The sequence below is a fragment of the Lepus europaeus genome, chromosome 18, assembly GCF_033115175.1.
Source record: "Lepus europaeus isolate LE1 chromosome 18, mLepTim1.pri, whole genome shotgun sequence".
NCBI lineage: Eukaryota > Metazoa > Chordata > Mammalia > Lagomorpha > Leporidae > Lepus > Lepus europaeus.
Window position 1 is genome coordinate 37921841 of NC_084844.1, and position 26244 is coordinate 37948084.

The window sequence follows — 26244 nt, forward strand, 5'->3', positions numbered from 1 at the left end:
CAAGTTCAAAAACAAAGGAAGCTTTTTCACAAAGTAGCTATAGTCTTTGGAAACTTCCATATCACAAGGCACACTAAGCATATTCACTGGCAACTTCTTAGTTAATTTCTAAATATTCCTAAGTTTCCTTCTCTGTCACAGTTTAGATCCTAAAATCTCAAAAGAGACCCTTTCTGCTATAACTTCCGTAAGAATCATCATTCTCTCTATAGAATGCTCCTTCCATCACCTTTAAGTTATGCTTTGAGGCCGGCGCCGTGGCTTAACAGGCTAATCCTCCACCTTGCGGCGCCGGCACACCGGGTTCTAGTCCCGGTTGGGGTGCCGGATTCTATCCCAGTTGCCCCTCTTCTAGGCCAGCTCTCTGCTATGGCCTGGGAAGGCAGTGGAGGATGGCCCAAGTCCTTGGGCCCTGCACCCGCATGGGAGACCAGGAGAAGCACCTGGCTCCTGGCTTCGGATCAGCGAGATGCGCTGGCTGCAGCGGCCATTGGAGGGTGAACCAATGGCAAAAAGGAAGACTTCCTCTCTGTCTCTCTCTCTCTATCCACTCTGCCTGTCAAAAAAAAGTTCTGCTTTGAACTATAAAGGTAGAAAAAGCAAATAATAAACTGTCATTCAGGAATCTCAGAAACCTATAGCTCTAAACACAGCATTAGAAGATTCTTCAAAATTCCAAGATACTCTGATGAGGTCAAGCCAGTGTCATTATAATGAGAGTATAAAAATTGTCTCACACCATTTGGCAGAACAGAAGCTACTCTCCTGGGGCTGGCGCTGTATGAGTTAAGCCGCTGCTTGTCAATGGGAACCCTGCAACTGAGCACCACAGTTGCAGTCCTGTCTGCTCCACTTCCCATTCAGCTCCCTGATAATGCACCTGGCAAGGCAGCGGAAAGTGGGCCCTGTACACACGTGGGAGACCTGGATGGAATTCCAGGTACCTGGCTTTGGCCCGGCCCAGCTCAGGTCATTGCAGTCATTCAGGTAGTAGTGAACCAGCGAATGGACCATCTTTCTCTCTGTCATTCTGCATTTTCAACAAACCTTTTAAAAAAAAAAAAGGACTAAAAGCCAAGACTAAGACTAAGGTATTGCTTATGTTTGGGTGGTGCCACTGTCTTTTCCTGTTGTCTGTTTTAGAATTAACATGTGTATCACATGATCATCAATGATACAATTACACAAAGAACCCTAACACTAGACTGTGCTCTTTATTCCACAGCAGCCTTGGCTCAGAGGTGATGAAAGCATTGTTGAAAGTAAATGAAAAAACAGGGTTTATCCTTGTACTCCCAGTGCCTGCTATAGGCACTGAGGAGAAATAGCTATTACATCCCGACTCAAGGATGAACACAAGGAAATAATTCTAGAACCTAAGAGCTGAATATTTTGACATGAGGGATTAAATATGTTTGCAGGAGGTAGGCTTCCCTTTCGTGAGATGATTAAGCAGTATAGATTCTACCCTACTTCCCTAACTTTATCGGAATCTTCTCACCCTGAATAGAATGGCAGAAATAAATTGCAGAAGGATGTCCCATGATTTAAGCCCTCAGTACATAAAGACAGAATGTGGTTCTGTTCCCAGAAGGAAATAGTCATTAGCATATATACATTTTACAAAATGCAGTTAAGCTTTAAAGGACCTAATTTTGATCTCTGGATTATCTAAATTCTACACATCATGTTTACAATAGGATTTAAGGACAAACTTTCAGTTTTTAAATATATGGTTCTTGCCCTTCCCTCCGGGCTGCTGGGTTTCCCCAAAAATAAACCCTTTCCCTTAAAAATAAAAAGGCTCTCAAATTATTACTCTTTACTCTCTTCCACTATTTAAGCCCTTCTCTCAGACACATGCACACAAACCCCTCACTTCATCTTTTTCATTAAATTATAGCCAACATTGAAAACTGAGAAAAGTGATGCCTGAGTTGAATATAACCAAAGTAGAGTAACTGCCTCCCCTTTACCTGGGGAGTGAGCAGATGACAGACACTGATGTCGTTATCCAGGAATACATCAGATAGGCAACTGTGTGGTTATTGCTTCTGTTTGGGATGATGTCTTTTTTTTTTTTTTTAATACAAGATTTATTCATTTGAAGGTCAGAGTTACATAGAGAGAGGAGAAGCAAAGAAGAGAGAGAGGTCTTCCATCTGCTGGTTCACTCCCCAATTGGCTGCAACGGCCAGAGCTGTGCCAATCTGAAGCCAGGAGCCAGGAGCTTCTTCCAGGTCTCCAACGTAGGTGCATGGGCCCCAGGACTTGGGCCATCTTCTACTGCTTTCCCAGGCCACAGCAGAGAGCTGGATTGGAAGTGGAGCAGCCAGGACTCGAACCAGCACCCACATGGGATGCTGGCACTGCAGGCAGTGGCTTTACCCACTATGTCACAGCACCTGCCCCACGATGCCATGGTCCAGCAGATGGCTGAAGCTCTGAGGTGCCACTTAGTACCCTCCTGCCCTTTCCTCCATGGAACACTCACCATTCAAAAACGACAGATTTGGTAAAATACACTTAGGTTGAATATTGTTCGCCTTCACTTGGTCATCTTTGTATAAGTTTACTTTTATTTATTGATTGATGATTTTTAGCTGATGTTCATGAAGAGCAGTAAGTACTTAGAACTGTGCTAATGAGAGGAAATTCTATCTAAGAAGCTACAGTTCTCAGGGCTGCCACCTGCAATGCTAGCATCTCATACGGGTGCTGGTTCAAATATCAAAAGATTTGTGACTACTCTTTATTGTAATGTTCAACAAGACTTCAACTGTGTTCAGTGCGTCCATCAGTCCATGGACTACAGCCAGCACTGTGGCACAGCAAGTAAAGCCATTGCCTGAGACACCGGCATCCCATATTGGCTGCTCCACTTCTGATCCAGATCTCTGCTGATGTGCTTGGGAAAGCAGTGGAGGATGGCTCATGTCCTGGGCCCCTGCCACACATGTGGGAGACCTCAAAGAAGCTCCCAGCTCCTGGCATCAGCCTGTTTCAGCCCCAGTCATTGTGGTCATTTGGGAGTGAACCAGTGGAAGATTTCTCTTTCTCTTGCCTTCTCTCTAACTCTGATTTCAAATAAATAAATCTTTTTTTTAAAGCTTTTATTTAATGAATATAAATTTCCAAAGTACAGCTTATGGATTACAATGGCTCCCCGCCCCCCCATAACTTCTCTCCCACCCGCAACCCTCCCCTTTCTCGCTCTCTCTCCCCTTCCATTCACATCAATTCATTTTCAATTCTCTTTATATACAGAAAATCAGTTGAGTATATATAAAGTAAAGATTTCAACAGTTTGCCCTCACATAGCATAAATAAATAATTCTTAAAAAACACACACACACACACAGACACTACACTTCTTTATCACAGTGGTGTCATTCCATGCTTTGGGCCCCCTCTGCTGGAAAAGCTGAATGAAGTCTCATATAATGCCTTTGTACAACTGTATACCTCTAGGATTACAGAAGCTGTAAGACAGTAACACACCCTACCTCTGTGAACACCAACTATCTTGCATCTGCTTCCAGGAAGTAGCAATAGATACACACTAGTAGTGACTGTACTTTATCAGGGCTGTTTTTGTTTAAACTTTCATATATTTACAGAGATAGAAGGCGAGGGAGGGGGACCTGAGGTCCTATATAGTGGTTTACACCCCAAATATCTTCAAGGGCTGGGGCTGGGTGGAAGCTGGGAGTGCAACCCAAGTTTCTTACGTGGGTGACAGGTACCTTACTACTTGAGCCATGGTCTATCTGCCAGGGTCTGCATTAGCAAGAAGCTAGAATCAGGACCTGGAGCTGGAAATCCAATCCAGGCACCCCACATGGAACAAGGTTGTCTCAACCAGTGTCTTATTTGCTAGGCTAAATGTCCACTCCTCAGAGTTGCTTTCAATAACGCCATTCTAGAATCTTTTCTTTATAGATGTTTATTGGGAATCTAAAAAACAATGGTGCTAGGTAGCAAAACAGTAACAGGAAAAAAACACAAAACACCAAATTTTGACATTTAAGACTAGCTCTAGAGCCAGGAGCTTCCTCCAGTTCTCCCACGTGGGTGGTAGGGGCCCAAGCACTTGGGCATTCTCCATTGCCTTGTCCAGGACATTAGTAGGAAGCTGGCTAGGAAGTGGAGCAGCTGGGACATGAACTGGTGTCACATATGGGATGCTGGCATCACAGGCAATAGCTTTGCCTGCTACTCTACAACACCAGCCCCAGTCCACGGATTGATTCAATGAAAACAGTTGAAGTCTTATTGAACATTACAGTAAACAAAAGTAGTCACAGAACTTCATTTGATACAGGAATCTAACCTGGCATGTGGACTTTCAAAGAAAGGGAACGTAGTATCTTCAGAGGAAATTACAATGATTTAGGATTTGCCCTTAATTTTAGAAAATAACTCTCATTAACTGAAACAATTCACCATCTTGTAAATTTTAGTGCCACAAAAAAATTTAAGTCTTATTCTTCTTCCAGAAGATCATCTTCACTCTGCACTTATCACAATATTTATTAAACATAATGGGTTGCCACCAAAGTTTTCTGTATTAGAAATGTGTAGTTTGAATATCCTAACAATCAGTATATTATATTGCTCTATTCATTCAATTTTTTTCTCCTAAAGATATACATAGTAAAGTAAGTGACTATCAGATTTATCACTGAAAGAGCCAACAAAAACCTCTTTTATTAAAGATTGATATAACTTAACTGCTTATAGAATCAAAAGCTTACCTAAAGCTTTACTTTCTGCTGTCTGTTCCAGTTCTCTGAAAGCACTGTATTTATCACCAGGTTCTGTGATGGAAAGACAAAAGCTCAATTAAAATCAGGGACCTTGATATCATCATAGCTCAAGGCAGGCAGATCAAGTTAACCAGACATGCTTAAAGGCTACCACTTGAAACAAAGATGCACACAATGTAATTAAATGTTACATTTATAGGTGTAGGAATTAAACTTTTTTTTTTTTTACCTCCAAATGGAACAGTATTTTCAGAGCATTTGTCTGCTGCAATTCCTTTAAACACAGCGTATTTATCCACTGAAGCTGTTGCTTTAGTTCCAGGGAGTGGCATCAACAGAGGAGGAGCACTAAAAGGGAAAAAAGTATGTCTAGGGAGCAGAAAATCGAATCTTTTTGCTGTCATCAAGTAAAAGCTGAAAATAAAAATGGCGTTTTAAAAGTTAGAATCAATCTCTGTCTCTCTCTCTGTCTCTGTCTCTCTCTCTCATTCTCTCTCTCTCTCTATATATATATATATACGCACATTCCACAAATGCTAAAAACAAGGTCCTGTTTCTTGGGAGAAAAAAATTCAACCACTAAACCACCGGTTTTTCCTGATTAACTATTCCAAGCTGGCCATCCAAACCCCTCCAAGCCATAATAATGACTGAAATGGCACTGAAATAGGTCACTAAAGAATGGTAACTGTAATTCTAGCTGAAGGTCCATAAAACTGCTAAAGTGAACTACCCCAAACATGTATGCCCAGTGCACAACACCTGTTTAACTGTGGTCCACTGTAATACACGCCACAACTAACTACACACACACACACACACAATTTTCACAAATTAAAGAGTTGTGGCAATTTGCATGGAAAAGGTATATTGGTGCCATTTTCCCAACATTTCAGTTGACTGTTAGAATTTTTTAGCAACAAAGTATTTTTAAGGTATATACTTTGTTTTTTAAGATACAATGCTATTATATACTTAACAGACAATGATATAGTCTATTGTAACATACAAACACAACTTTTATATGCACTGGACCTGCTTTATGCCGAAACTAGAGTTACCGCAGCAGTCAGGAACTGAACCAGTAGTACCTCTGAGGTAAGCCTATATTTCAAAATAAATTACATTAACTGTAGTACAAATTATTCTCTGATATGGGTTCAGAGTGCAGGTGGAGGCGGTACTGTGAAGATAAAAATCTACTTATGAGATGCTGTTCAAGCCAAGATGTAAATTGTCTTCTTTTGATCATATTGCATTGCTTACTGGCAGAAGTTCATGTATCTGATAAGCAGCAACAGAGTTAATAAAATTTGCATTTTTATAAGGATCATGTCAGCTGTTCCAGAAGCTATCTTTGTAGGAAAACAACAATCACTTCATAATTAGATGAAGATATTCTTGCCTGTGTGCTGAATGTAGAAATAGTGTAATGAGTCGAATCTGTGTGGGTAATTCTTGAAAGGTTTAAACACATACTATGAATGTACTGTTCTCTACCCTGCCCTGCTTATCACACCCTGGCAGCTCCCTGGAAGAACCACCTTTACATATGAATGACTACATTCCATCAGTAGTTTGTGTCATTCAATGCCACACACAAGTTATATAAATGGATTTCTGTTGAGTTCTTTGCCTTGAAGCAAAATCTTTCCACCTTCATTTAAATCTTCTTATCAGTGGCCAACAAGGAAGGCAAAAAACAGGCTCTGGCAGGCACATCCTAATGCAGGGGCACAGTGCTCTGGGACTCAGTGCCATCAAATATTGTCATTTCAGATCACGACTAAACACCTGCTACATATCTGTCTGATCTAGACAAATGTAATGAGTTACTGTCTACACATTATAGGTGGATTTTTTTAAGGTTCATACATAATTAAACAATAGCTCACTATACAGAATATTACATGGAAATAAAGGTAACCAACATCACAATGTTGAATGAACTACTTGTTTTTCATGACCCTCTAATTTTATTTACGGTTTTTTAAGGTTCATTGGTGGGGCTGGTGCTGTGGCGTAGCATGTAAAGCCACCATATGTATATCCCATATGGGCGCTGATTCAAGTCCCAGGTGTTCCACTTCTAATCCAGCTCTCTGCTGTGGCTTGGAAAAGCAGTAGAAGTCCTTGGGCCCCTGCACCTACTTGGGAGACTCAGAAGCAGCTCCTAGCTCCTGGCTTTGGATTGGTGCAGCTCTGGCCACTGGGGTCGTCTGGGGAATGAACCAGAGGATGGAAGACCTCTCTATCTTTCTCTGTTTCTGCCTCTCTCTGTCTTTCAAATAAATAATAAATCTTTCAAAAAAAAAAAGTTCATTGGTAAATCTTTCTAAGTGAGACATTTAACTGAATTATTATTAATTTTTTAAAAGATTTATTTGATTTATTTGGAAGGCAGAGTTGTATACAGATAGAGAGAGGGAGAGACAGAGATCTTTCATTTGCTGGTTCACTCCCCAAATGGCCACAACGGGTCAGGCCAAAGCCAGGAGCTTCATCCATGCCTCCCACAGAGGTGGAGGTACCCCAAGTACTTGGGCCATCTTCTGCTTCCCCAGGCCCATAAGCAGGGAGCTGGATCAGAAGTGGAACAGCCAGGACTCAAACTGGCAACCATATGAGATGCTGGCATCACAGGCAGTGACTTAATCCACTATGCCACAACGCTGGCCTCATGAATATTATCACTACTTTTTGTTTTTTTAAATTTATTTGACAGGTAGAGTTATAGTGAGAGGGAGGGAGAGAGAAAAGGTCTTCCATCTGTTGGTTCACTCCCCAAATGGCGGTGACGGCCAGAGCTGCGCCGGTCTGAAGCCAGGAGTCAGGCACTTTCTCTAGGTCTCCCATGTGGGTGCAGGGGCCCAAGGACTTGGGCCATCTTCTACTGCATTCCCAGGCCATCAGCAGAGAGCTGGATCAGAAGAGGAGCAGCTGGGACTAGAACCAGTGCCCATATGGGATGCCAGCACCACAGACAGAGGATTAACCTCCTGCGCCACAGCGCCAGCCCCCTGAATATTATTAATTTTAAAATTATATTCACAGGAAAAAAGAGGATCTTCAGAATTCAAGATAATGAAGTACTGCTGACTCATCAACAAAATTCCATTCCATTCCATTCCAGAGGTCTGAGGGTGGGAGTTTGGCCTAGTGGTTAAGAAGGATGCCTGTGGCCCACATTGGGAGTGTCTATGTCTGATACTGGTTCTGGGTGCTGACTCCAGCTTCCCACTAATGCAGACCCAGGGAGGCAGTGGTGATGGTTCAAGTGACTGGGTTCCTGCCACCTGTGGAGAACCTGGACTGAGTTCCCTGTTTCCAGCTTTAGCCTAGTCCTGCCCCAGCCACTGCAGACATTTGAGAGGTGACCCAACAGATGGGAACTCTGTCTCTCAAATAAATTAAAAATCTAATTTAAAAAAAGGTTCTACTTCAGTCTGCTTCACCATTATTGCAAATGAAAATTTCACTCCACTTCTTTCTCTAAAGGTATTTTTTAAAAATACTATCTCTGAGTTTTTTTTTTGTTTGTTTGTTTTTTTAAGATTTATTTACTTATTTGAAAGGTAGCATTAGAGAGGGAGTGAGGGAGAGACAGAGAGAGAGAGAGAGAGCGCTTCCACCCACTGATTCACTCCCCAAATGGCCACAGCAGCTGGAGCTGGGCCAGGTGAAGGCAGAAGCTTCATCCAGGTCTCCCACATGGATACAGGCACCCAACTGCTTGAGTCATCTTCTGTTGTTTTCCCAGGTGCACTAGCAGGGAGTTAGAAAGTGGAGCAGCTGGGACTCAAACCCACCCCCATATAGGATGCCAGCATTGCATGGCGATAGCTTAACCTGCTATGCCACCACAATGACCCCTAAAACAATGTTTTAAAGTTGTAATTAACTTGAAAGTGTTTATACATGTTATACATGGTATTATTATCTGTTCCAAACATGAAAAGAGTTATTTCTACTCTTTAATATTAACCAAAGTACTCAAGTGACAGAGATATACTGTTTTAAAATTTAAGGACCTGGATTCTACTGTAAGGTAAGACTTTAAGAGTCTGGCCACCAGGAAAAAAAAAAAAAAAAAAAAGTCTTCTGCCCTTTCTCTAGCAAATCACTAATGTTTCACAATATCCACAGGGTCGTGGTACACAGTTTACTTAGTTGCTCACCCTACAGATATATGCCTCTAAAAAGAAAGATTTATCTCAGCAAACTAAAACAAACGAGCTGCAAGTCCCTAAGTCCCTACGCCTTAATCCTTTCTACACTTTCTATCCTCAATGTCCCCTGTCTCCTTGTTGATGATCCTGGGCTCCCCAGTGCCTGGCACTCAGTAAGCAGTTACAGAATGGACAACTCAGTGATGCCACTGGCCTCCCAGACTCCCTCGCAGGAGCAGACTCAACTGCTCTGACTCTGACATCCAGTTCAACATCAAGCCCAACCAATGTCTCAGATATAAACTGTTCCTTGTCTATATAACTCTAAATCCAGAGTACCCCTCATCATCTCACAAAGGATTACTGCAGCAGCTGAATCTCTCCCATAGAGTAGCAAAAATCACTTTCATCCTGCCACTTCTTCCTAAAACCTTGACAGAGTATGTCACAAATGATAAGGCATCCCACAGCCCGTGCTGCCCTTAATGGATATCAGTTTCTCACAGGCGAACAATGCTCTCCATCCCATCTACTTCTAACTCCTACTTCTCTTTTCATCTTCTTTGGCTATGCTCATTTTCTGCTTAAAAATTCCACCCAAAGTAGTCTCACTTTAGTGTAGCTACTGGTATTAGGATTTAACAAATCTTTAAGACAAACTCAGAATATAGATTATAAACTAGGGACTTCATTACTCACACACACACGCACACTGGTTCCTTGGGAACAGCAGGGGATTGGTTCCAGGACCCCAAACAGATACCAAAATCCACAGATGTTCAAGTCTCTTATATAAAATGCTGTAGTATTTGTATATAGCCTATGTACAGCCTCCTGTAGACTTTAAATCATGTCTAGATTACTTATAATCCCTAACACAATATAAATGCTGTGAAAATAGTTGTATTGCTATGAAATAAGGACAAGGAAAAAGAAATCTGTACAGATGCTTTTTTTCCTTAAGATTTTTGATCTGCAGTTGGTTGAGACTGCAGAAACAGAATTCATGGATTATAGAGGGCTGGTTGTACATTTAAGGACAGCCATAAAAAAGCTTTATCAGATAACATAAAATTCCAATTAAAACCAAGCTTATTTAGAGCGGAACTGTGGGGGGCCAGCGCTGTAGTATAGTGAGCTAAGCCTCCACCTGCAGGGCCAGCATCCCTTATGGGCACTGGTTCGTGTCCCGGCTGCTGCTCTTCTGATCCAGCTCTCTGCTTATGGCCTGGGAAGGCAGTGGAAGATGGTCCAAGTGCTTGGGCCCCTGCACCTGCACGGGAGACCAGGAGGAAGCTCTTGGCTCCTGATATTCTCAGCTCTGTTGCGGCCACTTGGGAAGTAAACCAGCAGATAGAAGCCCTTTATCTCTCTTTCCCCCTGTGTCTGTAGCTTTGCCTCTCAAACAAACAAATAAATAACCTTGAAAAAAAAATAGAGCAGAACTGTGGTTTCTGCTGCTGTATGTATTGTGCAATACAGCCGATGCTAAATAAACATTTGCTAAATGAATAAATGACAATAAGTATGAATTCTTAGATGCAAGCAAAATATTTTCATTTAGGGAAAATATGGAAATAGAACTGTAAAAGGAACACATGCAAAACTGTTAATAGCACCCCACACCTCCAGTATGGCTACCATCTTAAAACCTTTTATCTCCAAATAGTCATTTCATCTACTGAGAGTTTTTCTCCAGAGGAATGAACCACCAGTTTGATAAATCAATTTACAACCTACATACAGTAAAACAGTCATCCAACAAACCCTTACTAATCACGTATCATGGGCTAGGCACTACATTTATAAACATGGAAGGCTGTCTTCAAGTATTTACAGCCCAGTGAGGGCAGCAGCCAAGTAGCCAGTAATTATATCAGGCACTGATCCTCATGAGGTACCATGCTAGTAGAGAAGGAGGGGCTCCTGACTCATTTTGGAGCCAGAGACTGTTGGAGAGGGGTTAGGAAAAATTCCCAGTATTTAGTCGACTTTGGAAATGGAACCAGAAGCAACCACAGTAACAGTAAACAGGGAGGTTATTGCAGACAGAAGAAAAGAGAAGGTGCAAAGACCTGAAGCTTGAAAGAGCATGGCCAGTCTGGAGTTGGTCTGGTGTGTCTGCAGGGGCAGCTGTGGGGAAATGCCAAGAGCAGGGAGAGCAGGCAGAGCAAGATCATACCATGTAGAGCCGACAGAGGAACTGGTGGTAAAGGAGGGAGGACGAAACCAGGAATAACAACATGCTTCTAATTTGGTGACACCGTTCACTAGGAAAGGGAACGATCTTTTTTTTTTTTTGGTTAAGTGAATTTCAGTAGGAAAATAATGAATTCAACTTTCAATTTTCAGTGAATTCAAGATGCTTTGGGTCACTCTGAAAAGGATGCTTAGGAAGTGGCAGTATGTATAAATTTTGATCTAAGGAAGAGCTCTGGGGTAGAAACCAGATTATGTATCTGTAAGGTTAACAGTGCCTGTGGCACAGTGGTCTTGGAAATCCCAGAACTCAGTATCATATCCCCCATATGTTTCTACTGTTTCTATTATGTATTAATATGTGCTTGTGTAGTCTTCAAACCAGGAGAATAATCTTTCCCTAATCTGTAATTCTCTATAATGACTATCTCTTAGCTCTTGTTACAGTACGTATGCAGGGAAGTGCTGAGTAGGAGCATCTCTATACTTACAGCGGTGACGGAAGTTGCACAAACAGCAACATCAGAGAAATGGCCTTCCATACTCTGACAAAACAAGTTTCCAAAACAAACCAAAGGGAAAAAACCTCACATTGGTTTAAGTATGGTGTCGTCCAATCTGTGGAAGAATTATCTGAATACTTAAAACAGGGAGTATTTAGCCTATTGATTAAGGAGCCTGCATCCTCTCCTGGAGTAGCTGGCTTTGATCCCAGCTCTGCTCCTGACTCCAGCTTCCTGCCAATGCAGACCCTGGGTAACGGCGGTGATGGCTCAAATAACAGGGTTCCTGCCACCACATGGGAGACCTGGATTGATCTAACCCTAGCTATTGCAGGCATTTGGGGAGTCAATCAGCAGGTGGGAGGCACTCACACTCTTGCTTTCTTTCTCTCTCTGTCCCACAAATAAGTAAAAAAAAAAAAAAAATTAGAGGTTAAAGTGCTGACAACATACTGACTGAATCAGCTACTGCACCTAAAGGTTACAGAAATGTTTATGCAAGCAGGAGTCTGAAATTCTTAGAGATGAATAATCATAGAGTTCTGAATTGTGAGTTTTGTGGAAAATCAATAGCACATTATATTACAGAAATATAAAACTATGTACTCCTGCTTTCCAATAGTTGAAACACCTGGAGCTAATACAGGAAGATGAAGTCATCACTGCATATGCGCACTCAGCTTTAACAAATCAGGTTTAGCACAAGCAAAAATATAATTTCTAAAAACATTTTACGCACTATTATTAAGCACCATCATTGTCTCTAATTTATTATTGCTGCCTTTTTAAAAAAGATTTATTTTATTTATTTGAAAGGCAGAGTGACACAGAGAGAGAGGTCTTTTATCCTCTGGTTCACTCCCTAAATGGTCACAAAAGCCAGCACTGAGCCAGGCCAAGGCCAGAAGCTGAAACCCATCCAGGTCTCCCACATAGGCGCAGGGGTCCAAGCACTTGGGCCATCTTCCACTGCTTTCCCAGGCCATAGCAGAGAGCTGGATCAGAAGTGGAGCAGCCGGGACTAGAACCAGTGCTCCAGTATGGGACGCAGGCATTGCTCAGATCAACTTAACACGGTATGCCACAGTCCCAGTAACAAGCAAAGAAATACTGGGAGAAAAAGTAGGAGTTTAAGGTGGACAAAAAGGAGAGAAGTTCAAAGAGTGAAAGAATGCATAACAAGGAAATAGTTGAGGAAAAGTAGTACAGCACAACTTTTTTTTTTTTTGACAGGCAGAGTTAGACAGTGAGAGAGACAGAGAGAAAGATCTTCCTTCCATTGGTTCACCCCCGAAATGGCCGCTACGGCTGGTGCGCTGCGCAGATCCGAAACCAGGAGCCAGGTGCTTCCTCCTGGTCTCCCATGCGGGTGCAGGGCCTAAGCACTTGGGTCATCCTCTACTGCCTTCCTGGGCCACAGCAGAGAGCTGGACTGGAAGAGGAGCAACCAGGACAGAATCCGGTGCCCCAACCGGGACTAGAACCCGGGGTGCCAGCAGCGCAGGTGGAGGATTAGCCTAGTGAGCCGCGGCGCTGGCCATGCACATATAAACTTAATTTTACTTATACTTAGGCTTTTTATTGTGGGTATCTTTTTCTTAATGGTCGAATACAATGTTAAAGCCATTGAACTCTTTTCTACCTGTTTCCATGCTGAGAACTATTTGTTTTTGAAGCAGCAGGTAACTCTTGGAAATCACTGAAAGAGTCATCAAGAGATCCGGACTTAGAAGCATCTTGAAAGTCCTGGAAGTCATCGTCTTCTGGCTTTCCCACCTGTGTTTACAGAAGATGTTTAGGTAGCAAACATCAAATGGACAAAAGAAGTCCAGCCTTCAACTGCCAGCTTTAAAGGCTGCCTTTAAATTTCTCAATTTAAGAACAACCAGCTAACCTTAGAACACTCTTTAATAACATCAACTAAAGCGCTTAAGGTAGGAACCTTGTATTTTTAGATACTCCCTGGCATGAATGGTAGAAGACAGGGTTAAAGAGGTCATCTACACATTTTAAAAAATCTGCTGAATCATAGTTATTGGGTAACTGAGAGTCTGCCATCTTTAAAAAATATTTCACACAAATCTAAGTTTTAAAAGTGATCCAAGCCCATCAGAACCAATCATACGAGGATAAACAGTGATCAGTGATTCCTAACCCCACACTCCAGATGTGAGTACTATTAATGGTATAACTGCTTTATAGAAAAATGAGTGCACAACATACTGTTCTGTAACTACACAGCGAGGATATCTTTCCGCATAGTACACATACATCTAGCTCACGAACTCTAATGATCAGCTTATCACTATCATATGAACTGAAATGTACTGAACCTTTTCCTTCTGATAGATATTAAGCTATTTCTAATTTTTCATTCTGACAAAAAAAAAGTTACAACAAAACACCTGTGTCTATCTTTGCTAACTTGAGCTACTATTTCTGTTCATGTAAACACTAGTTCAGAAGGTACAGACAACAATAATTTTGGTAGCTACTGCCAAACCTGCCATCTAAAAAAGGTACAACAAGGAATCCATAGTATACTAATGACTTTTCCTGTGTATTTTCACAGACACTAAATATGACACATTTAATAAAAACTTTTGCTAATCGGAGTAGTGAAAATAAACAAAATTTTAAGTTTAGTAGCAGTTTACCTGAAAGAGACAACTTAAACATTTAATTAATTAACCTTATTAGATTTGATGTTTTAAATATATATACTATAATGAACTATAAACCTTCAGCCAAATACATTCAACTCTTTACTACCTGTTTTCTATACTGGAAATTATCTGTTGTTGAAGCAGCAAGCAATTCTTGGGCATGATCAAACGAGTTATAAAGGGATTCTGACTCAGAAGCACCTTAACAACTAAGAAATTTCTTCTTATCTTTTAAATAATAAAAAAAATTAGTTTTTTTTTTTATTTTTTATTTTTTATTTTTATTTTATTTTTTTTTTTGACAGGCAGAGTGGACAGTGAGAGAGAGAGACAGAGAGAAAGGTCTTCCTTTTGCCGTTGGTTCACCCTCCAATGGCCGCCGCGGTAGCGCGCTGCGGCCGGCGCACCGCGCTGTTCCGATGGCAGGAGCCAGGTGCTTCTCCTGGTCTCCCATGGGGTGCAGGACCCAAGGACTTGGGCCATCCTCCACTGCACTCCCTGGCCACAGCAGAGAGCTGGCCTGGAAGAGGGGCAACCGGGACAGGATCGGTGCCCCAACCGGGACTAGAACCCGGTGTGCCGGCGCCGCAAGGCGGAGGATTAGCCTGTTGAGCCACGGCGCCGGCTAAAAAAATTAGTTTTAACACTGTTTAATTTTAACCTCAATTGTCCACCAAAATCTAGCAATTTTCTTTATGTAGTCCTGAAAAAAAAAAGTTGCCTAGATTCACTTTCAGGGATTATCTGCAATATGCCAGCTTTTCCACGTACCTGATTTGCAGGGTAAGTTGTCATGAAGCCACTGGAACCTTGGGCTGCAGCTCCACCCACTGGTCCAACAAGGTTAATGCCCATGACAGGCTGTCCAAGGCCAAGGGGCATGGAGCCTGCAGGGCCTGATGGTATCACAGTTGGCTGACTCACTGGGGTAGGCAAAGTCATAGGAAAACCACTTAAAGTTGGAATAGGAGCCGCTGGGAACTGGTTTAAAGTGTCAGGACTCATGGCAGGTACACCCCTCTATACAGAACAGGCAGGAAACAAACATTTTAGGGGACTGCAAAAGCACATAGAATTAAGAGAAACTTTAAAATCTGTAGACTTTGTATTTTCACTCTGAATTCCCCAAATTTAAGAAAAAAGTTACAAGGTTAACACAAATCTAATCCTTAGAAATGGCTGACACATATCAGTTCTGACATTTTCCCCCTCCAATAATTCAATTTGCAATGATCGAATAATTTAAAATGACTTTGAAATGACAGACTACTATTAGTCTGAAAATACTTTACAATCCTAGAATTTTTAAAAAGGACATTAAATAAGAGTCATTTAACCTATTATTAACTTTTCAAAATCAGAAGTAATGAACAGCTAGGCCAGAGAATGTTGCCATATTAAACATTTTTAAACAAGAGAATAATTTGCCAGTACATGCATCACTTAATCTGTATATTTAAAAAGTACTATATCATGAAAACAATCCAAATTTTGATGTACAAAGAATTCTACAATGTTGCAGTAGAAAGCAGTCACATTCGTTCAATGTGCATCAAAGTTACTTGACCCACCATAAAAAAAGCTATCTACCTGTGTTACTGCTATCATGGCGAGAACTGTATAAAGTTCTTCTTTAGTAAGTTTGCCAGGTGTTGTTCGATTAGCTAAGGCCCATATCTGTCCCAGAGTTTCCCTGGGAAGTCCAGATGACATCAAAATAGGATAAAGTTTAGCAGTATCTATTCCAGTTGGAGTCATTGTGGTTTCCAGAATTTTTTTATAGGCATCTGTTAAAGAAAAGAACAAATTACAAATGTAAACACAGTACAAATGATGGACCTTTTCTGCTTATTGTTGGTATACAAGAATGATCTTAAATCAAACTACTTTAATAGAACCAAAGGCACATCAAGGTTTGAACTGCTGTAAAGAAGTTAAAGTATGAGGATGGGGTACCAGTGTTTGACACAGTAGTTAACAGATGCTGTGTAGGATGCTGGCATCCCATATTGGAGTGTCTGGGTTCAAGTCCAGGTTTCACTTTTGACCCAGCTTCCTGCTAATTCATACCCTGGGAAGCAGTAGTTCAAGTACGTGGGCCCCTGCTACTCACATTGGGGACCTGGATAGAACTCTGGGCTCCTGGCTTAGCATTCGGCAAGTGAACCAAGGGACAGATGATCTCCCTCTGTGTATGACTCTGTCTCTGTCATTCTGCCTTTTAAACAAATAATATTTTTTAAAAAGGCAGTCAAATGGAAATAATCCCAAGACAATTTGGGTCTGGAGCTTAGGAGAGAGGTTGGAGGTTGATCCTAAAGATGACTTATAGTCGAAGGTAAAGTAAACTTTTATAACTCAGAAGATTTCAGTAATAATACGGTAGAGGTGGTGTAAGCAGATACGTTGTACTTTAAAAGAGAAGAAAGTATAGAGTAATCGAATTTGGAAATAGCAAGGGGAAGTAAGAATTCCACCAACACTGCTTTTCTCTGGAACTAGCTAATGAGTGGTGGATCTATGGAAAGGCAGCTTTCAAGCAAAGACTTGGCTTCACGTAGGGCAAGGAAGTAGAGCAAGCATTTGAAAAAAACAAAGAGACTGTTGGTGAGTTTTTCACAGTAATATGGGCTTTCCAAAGGCCTAAATGAGAAGGCTGCTAGAGATAGGGTTATCATATAAAACAAAAAATGGGACATTCTTAATTATTTGCTGTTTATCTGAAACTAAAATTTAACATGGCATATATGCTTATATGGTGTAAATCTGGCGAGTCCAGTTACGGAGGTTGTTGGAAATCAAAGTGAGTAAAGCTAAGACTGACAGAGAAAAATGTTTATAATAAAATTTTACACCTAGGATTAAAAATACGGATTACGGAGGCCAGCTCCATGGCTCACTTGGCTAATCCTCTGCCTGCGGCACCGGCAGCCCATATGGGCACCAGGTTCTAGTCCCGGCTGCTCCTCTTGCAGTCCCGCTCTCTGCTGTGGCCTGGGAGTGCAGTGGAGGATGGCCCAAGTGCTTGGGCCCTGCACCCGCATGAGAGACCAGGAGGAAGCACCTGGCTTCGGATTGGCACCGTGCTGGCCATAGCAGCCATTTGGGTGGTGAACCAATGGAAGGAAGACCTTTCTGTCTCTCTCTCACTATCTAATTCTATCTGTCAAATATACGGATTACAGGTTAGTAGGCTGGAAAAACGAACACATTACTTTGTCTTTTAAATGTATGACTTTATAAATTTATGTTTGAAAAGAGGAAGGAGAAATACAAACTAGCAGAAAATAGGTAAAACTCGCAAAAATAATAAGACCCAGCTTTTATTTGCTTGTTTGGCTCGAGGACAGAGGGGAAGAAGAATAGCTGCAAACTACTCAAAGGGAACATTGCAGTTTTATGCACAGTTGAAGACCCATAGAGTTTTGGGAATAATTAGCCTTTTAGGATGTGACTGTAATAAAGATATTATCAGTTTCTTCTAAAAAGTTCAGCCACAGAAATCATGCATGAATTTTATCTAATCAAGTTCACAACAAATTTAGACTATGACCAATCTAGAAAACTGAAGATCTAAGGGAATTTACCTTTAGCTTTCAAGGTGTTAGCAAACTACACTAAATTAAGCAAGTCACAATATATTAACACATGCTGACTCTTATCTCTCACCATCTACAAAACACAACTCAGAATGGATCAAAAGACCTAAACATAAAAGCTGAAATTATAAGATTACTAGAAGAAAACACAGGGGAAACACTTCAAGACATCAGTATAGGCAATGATTTTTTAAAATAAGATCCCAAAAATACAGGCAACAAAAACAAAAACAGACAAATGAAATTATATGGAACTAAGAAGTTTTTGCACAGCAGGGGAAACAATCAACACAGTAAAGAAACAACCTGGGGCTGGTGCTGTGGCATAACGGGTAAAGCTTCCGCCTGCAGTGCCAGCATACCATATGGGTGCCGGTTCGAGACCTGGCTGCTCTACTTCTGATCCAGCTCTCCGCTATGGCCTGGGAAAGCAACAGCAGATAGCCCAAGTCCTTGGGCCCTTGCACCCACGTGGGAGACCTGGAGGAAGCTCCTGGCTTCAGATCGGCGCAGCTCCGGCTGCTGCAGCCATCTGCAGCGGATGGAAGACCTCTCTCTCTTTCTCTCTGCCTCTCCTTCTCTGTGTAACTGCGACTTTCAAGTAAAATAAATAAATCTTTAAAAAAAACAACCTGCAGAACGGGAAGAAATCTTTTCAAACTATGCATTTGACAGCAGATAATATATGGAACTTAAAAACTCATCAGGAAAAAAACCCAGAGAATGCTATTAATATGTGGGCATTTCCAACAGAAAATACCACAAATGGCCAACAAGTACATGAAAAAAATGAATGATCAATATCACCAATCCTCAGGGAACCATAAATCAAAACCACAAAGTACCAACTCACCCTAGTTAGAATGGCTATTACCAAAAAAATTAGAAACAAATGCTGGGGAAAATGTAGAGAAAAGGAAACATGTCTCATATTCTGTTCCATTATAGAAAACAGCATGGAGGGTCTTCAGTGAAACTAAAAATAGATTCACCATAGGAGCCAGCTCTCCCATTAGAATAGCCAAAAGAAACATCAATATATCAAAGAAATATCTGCACTCCCATGTTCACTGCAGCACTTTTCGCAATAGCCAAGATATGGAGTCAGTTTAAGTATCCATAGACGGATGAATGAACGGATAAAGGAAATGTGGCAAACATACACAATGGCCTATTTTTCAGCTATTTGGGACAACATGGATGGAAGTGGACATCATGCTAAGTGAAATTAAGCCAGCTACAGAAAGACAAATACTATATGTTCTCACTCACATGCAGAAGCTAAAAAAGTTGATTTCATAGAAGTTGAGAACAGAATAGTGGTCACAATAGATCAGGAGGGATAGGAGAAGAGGAACAGAGAGTGGTTGGATAACAGATACCAAACTTTACGTAGAAAGAATAAATTCTACTGTTCTATTGCACAGAAAGGTGACAAGAGTTCACAATGGTTTATTATTTTTTTTTATTTTTTATTTTTTGACAGGCAGAGTGGATAGTGAGAGAGAGAGAGAGACAGAGAGAAAGGTCTTCCTTTTTGCCATTGCTTCACCCTCCAATGGCTGCCGCGGCCGGCTCATTGCGCTGAACTAAAGCCAGGAGTCAGGTGCTTCTGCTGGTCTCCCATGCGGGTACAGGGCCCAAGCACTTGGGCCATCCTCCACTGCACTCCCGGGCCATAGCAGAGAGCTGGCCTGGAAGAGGGGCAACCAGGATAGAATCCGGCACCCCAACCGGGACTAGAACCCGGTGTGCCGGCGCCGCAAGGTGGAGGATTAGCCTGTTGAGCCGCGGCGCTGGCCTCACAATGATTTATTATATATTGCATAGAAACTAGAACAGGAGTTTGTAGGTTCCCAATATACATAAGTAATAAGCATTTAAGAGATGGGTATGCTACCCTATAAATATGTACAATTATATGTCAATTAAAATTTTAATAAGATTTATTTATTCAAAAGGCATAGTTAGAGAGAAAGGGAGACACCGAGATCAATTGTCCATTCACTACTTCACTCCCCAAATGGCTGCAATGGCTGGAGCTGGGCTGACCTGAAACCAGGAGCCAGAAGTTTCTCCCATGGGGGTACAGGGGTGTCTAAGCAGTTGGCCATCTTCTGCTGCTCTCCCAGGCATATCAGCAGAGAAGTGGAGCAGCTAGGACTTCAGTGCCCATATAGAATGCCTATTCTGAGCCGGCGCCGTGGCTCAATAGGCTAATCCTCTGTCTGCGGCGCTGGCACACTGGGTTCTAGTCCCGGTCGGGGCGCCGGATTCTGTCCTGGTTGCCCCTCTTCCAGGCCAGCTCTCTGCTATGGCCCGGCAGTGCAGTGGAGGATGGCCCAAGTCCTTGGGCCCTGCACCCACATGGGAGACCAGGAGAAGCACCTTGCTCCTGGCTTCGGATCAGTGCAGTGCGCCGGCCGTGGCGGCCATTGGAGGGTGAACCAACGGCAAAAAGGAAGACCTTTCTCTCTGTCTCTCTCTCTCACTGTCCACTCTGCCTGTTAAAAAAAAAAAAAAAAAAAAAAAAAAAAAAAAAAAAAAAGAATGCCTACGGCTTTACCTGCTACACCACAGCACTGGGCCCCCTTAATTAACATTTTTTGTTTTCACATTTATTTGGGAGACAGAAAGAGAGTGAGCTTCCATCCACTGGTTCACTCCCCACATGCCTACAATAGCTGGGGGTGAAGCCAGGAGCTGGGAACTCCATTCAGGTCTCCTAAACAGTGGCAAGTCAATGACTTGAGCATTCACTGTTACCTCCTAGGGTCTACACTGACAGATAGTGGAGTCAGGAGCTGGAGCCAAAAATTGAGCTCAGGCACTCTGATGTGCGACATGAGCATCCTAACCTCTAGGCTAAATGCCCATTCCCTTATTTAGAAATGGTTTTCTTGGCCAGTGCCATGGCTCATTTGGTTAATCCTCAGCCTGCAGTGCCAGCATCCCATATGGGCACCAGTTTCTAGTTCTGGTTGCTCCTCTTCCAGTCCAGCTCTCTGCTGTGGCCCGGAAAGGTAGTGGAGGATGACCCAAGTGCTTGGGCCCTGCACCCGCATGGGAGACCAGGAGGAAGCACCTGGCTCCTGGCTTCAGATCGGCGCAGCACCAGCCATAGCGGCCATTTGGGGAGTGAACCAATGGAAGGAAGACCTTTCTCTTGTCTCTCTCTCTCACTGTCTATAACTCTACCTGTCAAATAAAAAAAAAAAAATGGTTTTCACAATTTTTTTTAGGATTAACATATGAGGAGTGAAACAGCGGATGGACATTCTCTCTCTCTCTCTGCCTCTGCCTCTCTGTAACTCTGCCTTTCTAATAAACAATCTTTTTTAAAAAAAATATTAACATATGCTGCTGCAGACAGCCCAAATTCTATGGATAAATTATGGCTTAAATAGACTATTAAATAGAGTATTTTTACATAAAGGAAAAAGTAAAATCCACCTTTCAGTGTGAACAAGGATGCCACCTGGTCTTTTACTTTGTGTATCACATGACAACTCATAAAATGAACATTAAAAAAATCAATTAGTTGTTGAGAATTCATAAAACTGTACCCAATAATTAACACAATTGAAAATAAACATGATATTATCTTTTAAGGCACAGTAAATCAAAGAACACTTCTAGAAATAAAAATATTATGACGATGAATAAAACATTTAAAATATCAAAGCAAATCATTTCTTCTTTGTTGATTTAGCTATTCCATATATAAAGCAGTCTTAAGAAACAGATCAATTTTCTGTGCTCTTTCAGAACAAAAGAAAAGTGACAACTCCTTCTGCATTTTGTGTAACCATGAAAGTAATATTTACAATAAAACTCATGATATTGGAAGCAAACTATCCAAAGGGAATACTGGGCAAAGAAGTTTTGTTTTTGTTTTTGTTTTTTTTTTTACCTGGAACCAAGCTCTCATTATAAATCCAAGGAGGCATTCTGGGCTGAGCAGGGTCCTGGGAGGGAAACACTCCCACACCTGCAAAACAGGAAACATCAATGTACACAACTCACCAACAAGAGATGTGCAAACACTGAGTCACTGTTTGCTTGTTTTTTTATAAAAAAGAGCACTTGTTGGAGACACTTTAAAAAAAAAAGTCACCAATACAACTAAAATATTTTGTTTCTAAACAACTCCTGTACATTATGTCATCAAGAATAAATTAAAGAAAAACTAAAATGTACCAAATCAATAGTCTGAGTCATACAAGGCTTGCATCATTTCGTGCTTATAAACTGAAGGAAAAAACAAGACAGATGGTTTAAAAAATTACCTATGTAAAAATTTTAATTGCCTAAACTTTTCTTGTGGCTTATAATAATGATTCTTTGCAAGTCTGATTTCATTTCTTTACCTGAGCATGACACTGCCTTAGATGTACAGGAATTTTTGAGTTCTTTTTTAATACAGTAAAATATCTTTTATAAGTTTGCCTCCTAGGCTGGCCACATTTTAATTCATCTCTGCAGGATGAGTTTATAAAATCTGGATCTTTCAGGCGCAGTATTTATGATCTACTTTGGAGAATGCAAAACTATATTCTCATTGGTGACTTTTCCAGTTAGTTTAACTTTTCAACCTTCACGGAAGAACATAAAGTTTAAGGGGACAAAGAGAGAGCTTTTATAAAACAAAAGGAAAGAATATTTATAATCAGGAATGATTCTTAAGAAAACAGGTTATAAAAATCTTATTTTTGAAAAGGAATTTTAGTGTCTTGAAAGAATTCAGAGCAAAATCTTAGGGGTTAACTGGAGAAAAGAGTGCATTAAATATATTTTAAGCATAGTTTCAATTAGCAAAATCAAGCAGCATTCATAAGATTAATGCTTAAGGTGTTAGCATTTGAGCATTTGGTTAAGCAAATTTTTTTGTTGAATATTTCATGAGCTCACCACTCTCTTCAATTGACAGGTTTTGGTCTGAAGACTTTTCTGCCTCTGCAGTGGTGGTACCACTTAAACATCCGTCTACAGCACCCCCGTTACTGGCCGTTAAACTGGGATGGTTCTTACTGGAACCCGGGGCTATGGCTTTGTGCCCCACTTCAGAAGTGTTTAATTTAATTTGCTCCTGCCCAGATGTACTTATATCACAAGACACTAGGAGCTTCTCCTCCAAAGAAAGGCCTAAACAAACAGCATGAAGGATTATTCGTATATAATCGCATATTTCTGATTTTTTCACTCACTTCCACCCCAATATTCTAAAGGGAAAGTTCTGCCACACATAATGTAATCTTTTAAATAATCCAGTCATTACACACTTATATCGGACTTGAGAAACTTAAAGAGAACTTAATAATCAACTGTGGTTCTATGAATTCTCTGAAAAGGCAGGTAGAATAGCATAGTGCAAGGAGCACTACCTTAGAAATCAGGGAACCTACCTAAGATACAGACACTTAAACTACTCGGCAAGCCTCAGGTCAGTGATAACACCTTCAGGGCTGTTTGCAGGTCTGTCAAATGAGACAGTTCGAACTATACACATTTGCCAAGATCCCTTCCAGCGCTCTCTTGTATGTCATGAGATACAGGGTTTAGCTGACCTTATTGTTTCATGGATGATTTAAACTGAGGCACAGAAATGTTTAACGACCTATCCAAGGACAGGCGGTGAATGAACACCCTGGGCTTTGGCCCCAGTGCTCTCACTCACTGAACCAGAAAGACCGCTTCAACATTTCATTCTTAAGAAAGCCATATTGGTGATTTTTCCCAAATGAAAGAGTAATGCTTTTTAGAAACCAATTTGTTTTCCGAGTTCTAAGGTGGTTTAAATTGCTGATTTAGGATCATATTTTAATCACTTTTCTAGGATGTGAAGACTCCAGAATTTAAAACTCAACACTCTTACTTTGGTGAATTTTGACAGCACCAATATATTCGTATAAGTTTCCTTGCCAACATTACTGTATTACTCTACTTATATAACAAGTCAATTACCCTAGACTGTCTCATGAATATTTGCATTAATAATGCTAGGAGTTACCTGCTTTCTGTACACTGTGTGAGGCTGAAGCAGTGGAGGAATAAGGAATTTGCCCAGGGACACCATGTAAGGCAAATGACACTGGAATCTGACCTGCAGGGAGAGGCTGTGCCCCAGCCTTCTGTGTAAGCAACTGGCCAAGTGGGGTGGTGGGATGGAAAGACTGAAAGGGCTGGGCCGTGGAAGAAGGCCCACATACGGGAACTTCAACAGGCCCCTGCATAAAGTCACTGAATTCTTCTTCATCAAGAAAGGCAGGTGATGGAGAGACAGTTTTGGTAGAATGAGATGATGTGGGACAATCTGCAAAATGGAAAATGGTAATGAAACACACAGAAATGAAAATCAACAGAGAAAAGAGAAATTGAGATGCAGTACAATTCCAAAAGAAAACAGCAAAACAAATTAGTGGAGGTGAACAAGTGGAATTAGACAATACTTACAAAAACCGATGTCTACACACAATTTTAAGTCTTTTGAAGAGGAAATTTCATAAACAAAAAAGTAAAACTCAAATTTTCCTTTTATTAGGTCAACACTAATTTTTTCCCTATCCAAGACCGCTAATAATCTATATCAACATAGTGATTATTTTTAAATCCAAATGAACAGTTTACCTGGGTGATATTCTCTCAAATCAATGTATCTCAGATATAAGAAAACCTATGTATGAGTGATCTTCAAAAAGTTCACAGAAATGTGTACTATGAAAAAAGTACAACTGAACTTCAAAACTTTTTTGCACCAAAATAACTATCACAGAATCCCGTTTTTCTGCAGACTTTCTGAAGTCTGTATACCACATCTGGTAACATCAGTCTCCAAAGGCTCTGACGGTCTATTTTTTGCCTTTTATTGTTCCTACTAACACTCACACACTTCGGACACATTCTGATGCTTAAATTTCATTAGTTAGAAATTCAGTGAGAAATAAGGCACAATATAAACTTAATTATTTAATAAGAAATATAGTAGGAACAGGATACAATATAAGCTTGTAATTTGTTTATATATCACCCCTGATCCATGAACTCTGAATAGATCACATGAAAATTACAAAAAACAAAAGTGTTAAGTACATTATAAAGGTAACACTTTCCTATGAAAATTATCAAAACTGGCATACCATATTAAGGTACTCAACCAAACAACTCAATGGTCAATATAAGAAAGTAAGCATGGGGCCGGCATTATAGCACAGTTGGTGCTGTGGTGCTGGGCATCCCTGGGTGATGGTTCATGTCCCGGTTGCCCCACTTCTGATCCAGCTCTCTACTAATGCGCCTGGGAAAGCAGCAGAAGATAGCCCAAGTCCTTGGGCCCCTGTGCCCACGTGGGAGATCCGAAAGAAGCTTCTAGCTTTGGATCATCCCAGCTGCAGCCATCATAGCCATCTGGGGAGCGAACCAGCAGATGGAGGATCTCTGTCTCCTCTGTAACTCTGCCTTGTAAATAAATAAATCTTAATAAACAAATAGAAAGTAAGCCTAGCCTGAGGACTACATAAAAAGATCTTCAGCACTAAAGGATTTTTATAAACATCACTGCTGCTTTTTATTGTTCAAAGTGAGATTCACTTATGTAGTAAGCCTGCTCTACAGGGGCCAGATTTAATACAAAGCTCATTAATAACATACTTTATTGTTGCTTCTTCACATTTTTAACTACTCTCAATTGCTTCAATATTTACTGAAGTTTAATGTCACAGGGAGCAGACTTTTCTTTAAAAAGGCTCTCATCTGGGCAGCCGGTGTGGTGGCTCAGCTGGTTCAACCATGGCCTGCAGTGCTGGCATCAGTATCGGCTGCTGGATCAAGTCCTGCCTCTGCACTTCCAATCCAGCTCCCTGTCAGAAAGGCTCTCATCTGAAAAATGGGGACACTACACACTTATAGCAATGAAGTAAGATTTGGAAGTATTAAAAATTTTATGAAAGATGCAAAATTACTGTCTTAATTTTATTTAGCTGGGATTTGAACTGGCACTCTGATATGAGCAGCAGAAGAACCTGCTGTGCCACAATGTCAAGCCCTACTGTGAACATTTTTATAATATGGCCCCTATGTATTAGCAACATGCTGCAAAGGCTAAATCCACTTTAATTTTTTTGCATTTGGCTGGAATTGTTAATTCTATATGGAACATATTTTGACTCAAATTCTTATAGCTATAAATGTAATTAATAAGCAGCATAAAATTATGATACAGTTTATATTGTAAGATTTTAAGATAAACATTTTATGGGGGAAAATTAAAAAATGCCTTTGGCAGTGAAAAGATTATTAACTATTTCTACATACTCTGGGCCTAGGGTTAATAAGACCCTAAA

General features: G+C 40.9%; 1 protein-coding gene across 9 annotated transcripts in view; it reads right to left on the bottom strand.

Annotated features, from left to right (window-relative positions):
* Positions 1-26244, bottom strand: part of SYNRG (synergin gamma) — a 92589-nt gene that overhangs the window by 37885 nt on the left and 28460 nt on the right. For 7 of the 9 annotated variants that reach the window (XM_062175314.1, XM_062175307.1, XM_062175313.1 and 4 more), the window contains exons 7-14: positions 23916-24218; positions 22817-23050; positions 21819-21896; positions 15897-16093; positions 15078-15326; positions 13283-13416; positions 4999-5117; positions 4758-4820 (exon numbers count right to left, since the gene is read on the bottom strand). In XM_062175314.1, coding sequence (XP_062031298.1) covers positions 4758-4820; positions 4999-5117; positions 13283-13416; positions 15078-15326; positions 15897-16093; positions 21819-21896; positions 22817-23050; positions 23916-24218 — 1377 coding nt within the window. The remainder of the gene's footprint in view (positions 1-4757; positions 4821-4998; positions 5118-13282; positions 13417-15077; positions 15327-15896; positions 16094-21818; positions 21897-22816; positions 23051-23915; positions 24219-26244) is intronic. The other 2 variants (XM_062175310.1, XM_062175309.1) reach the window with 1 other exon arrangement.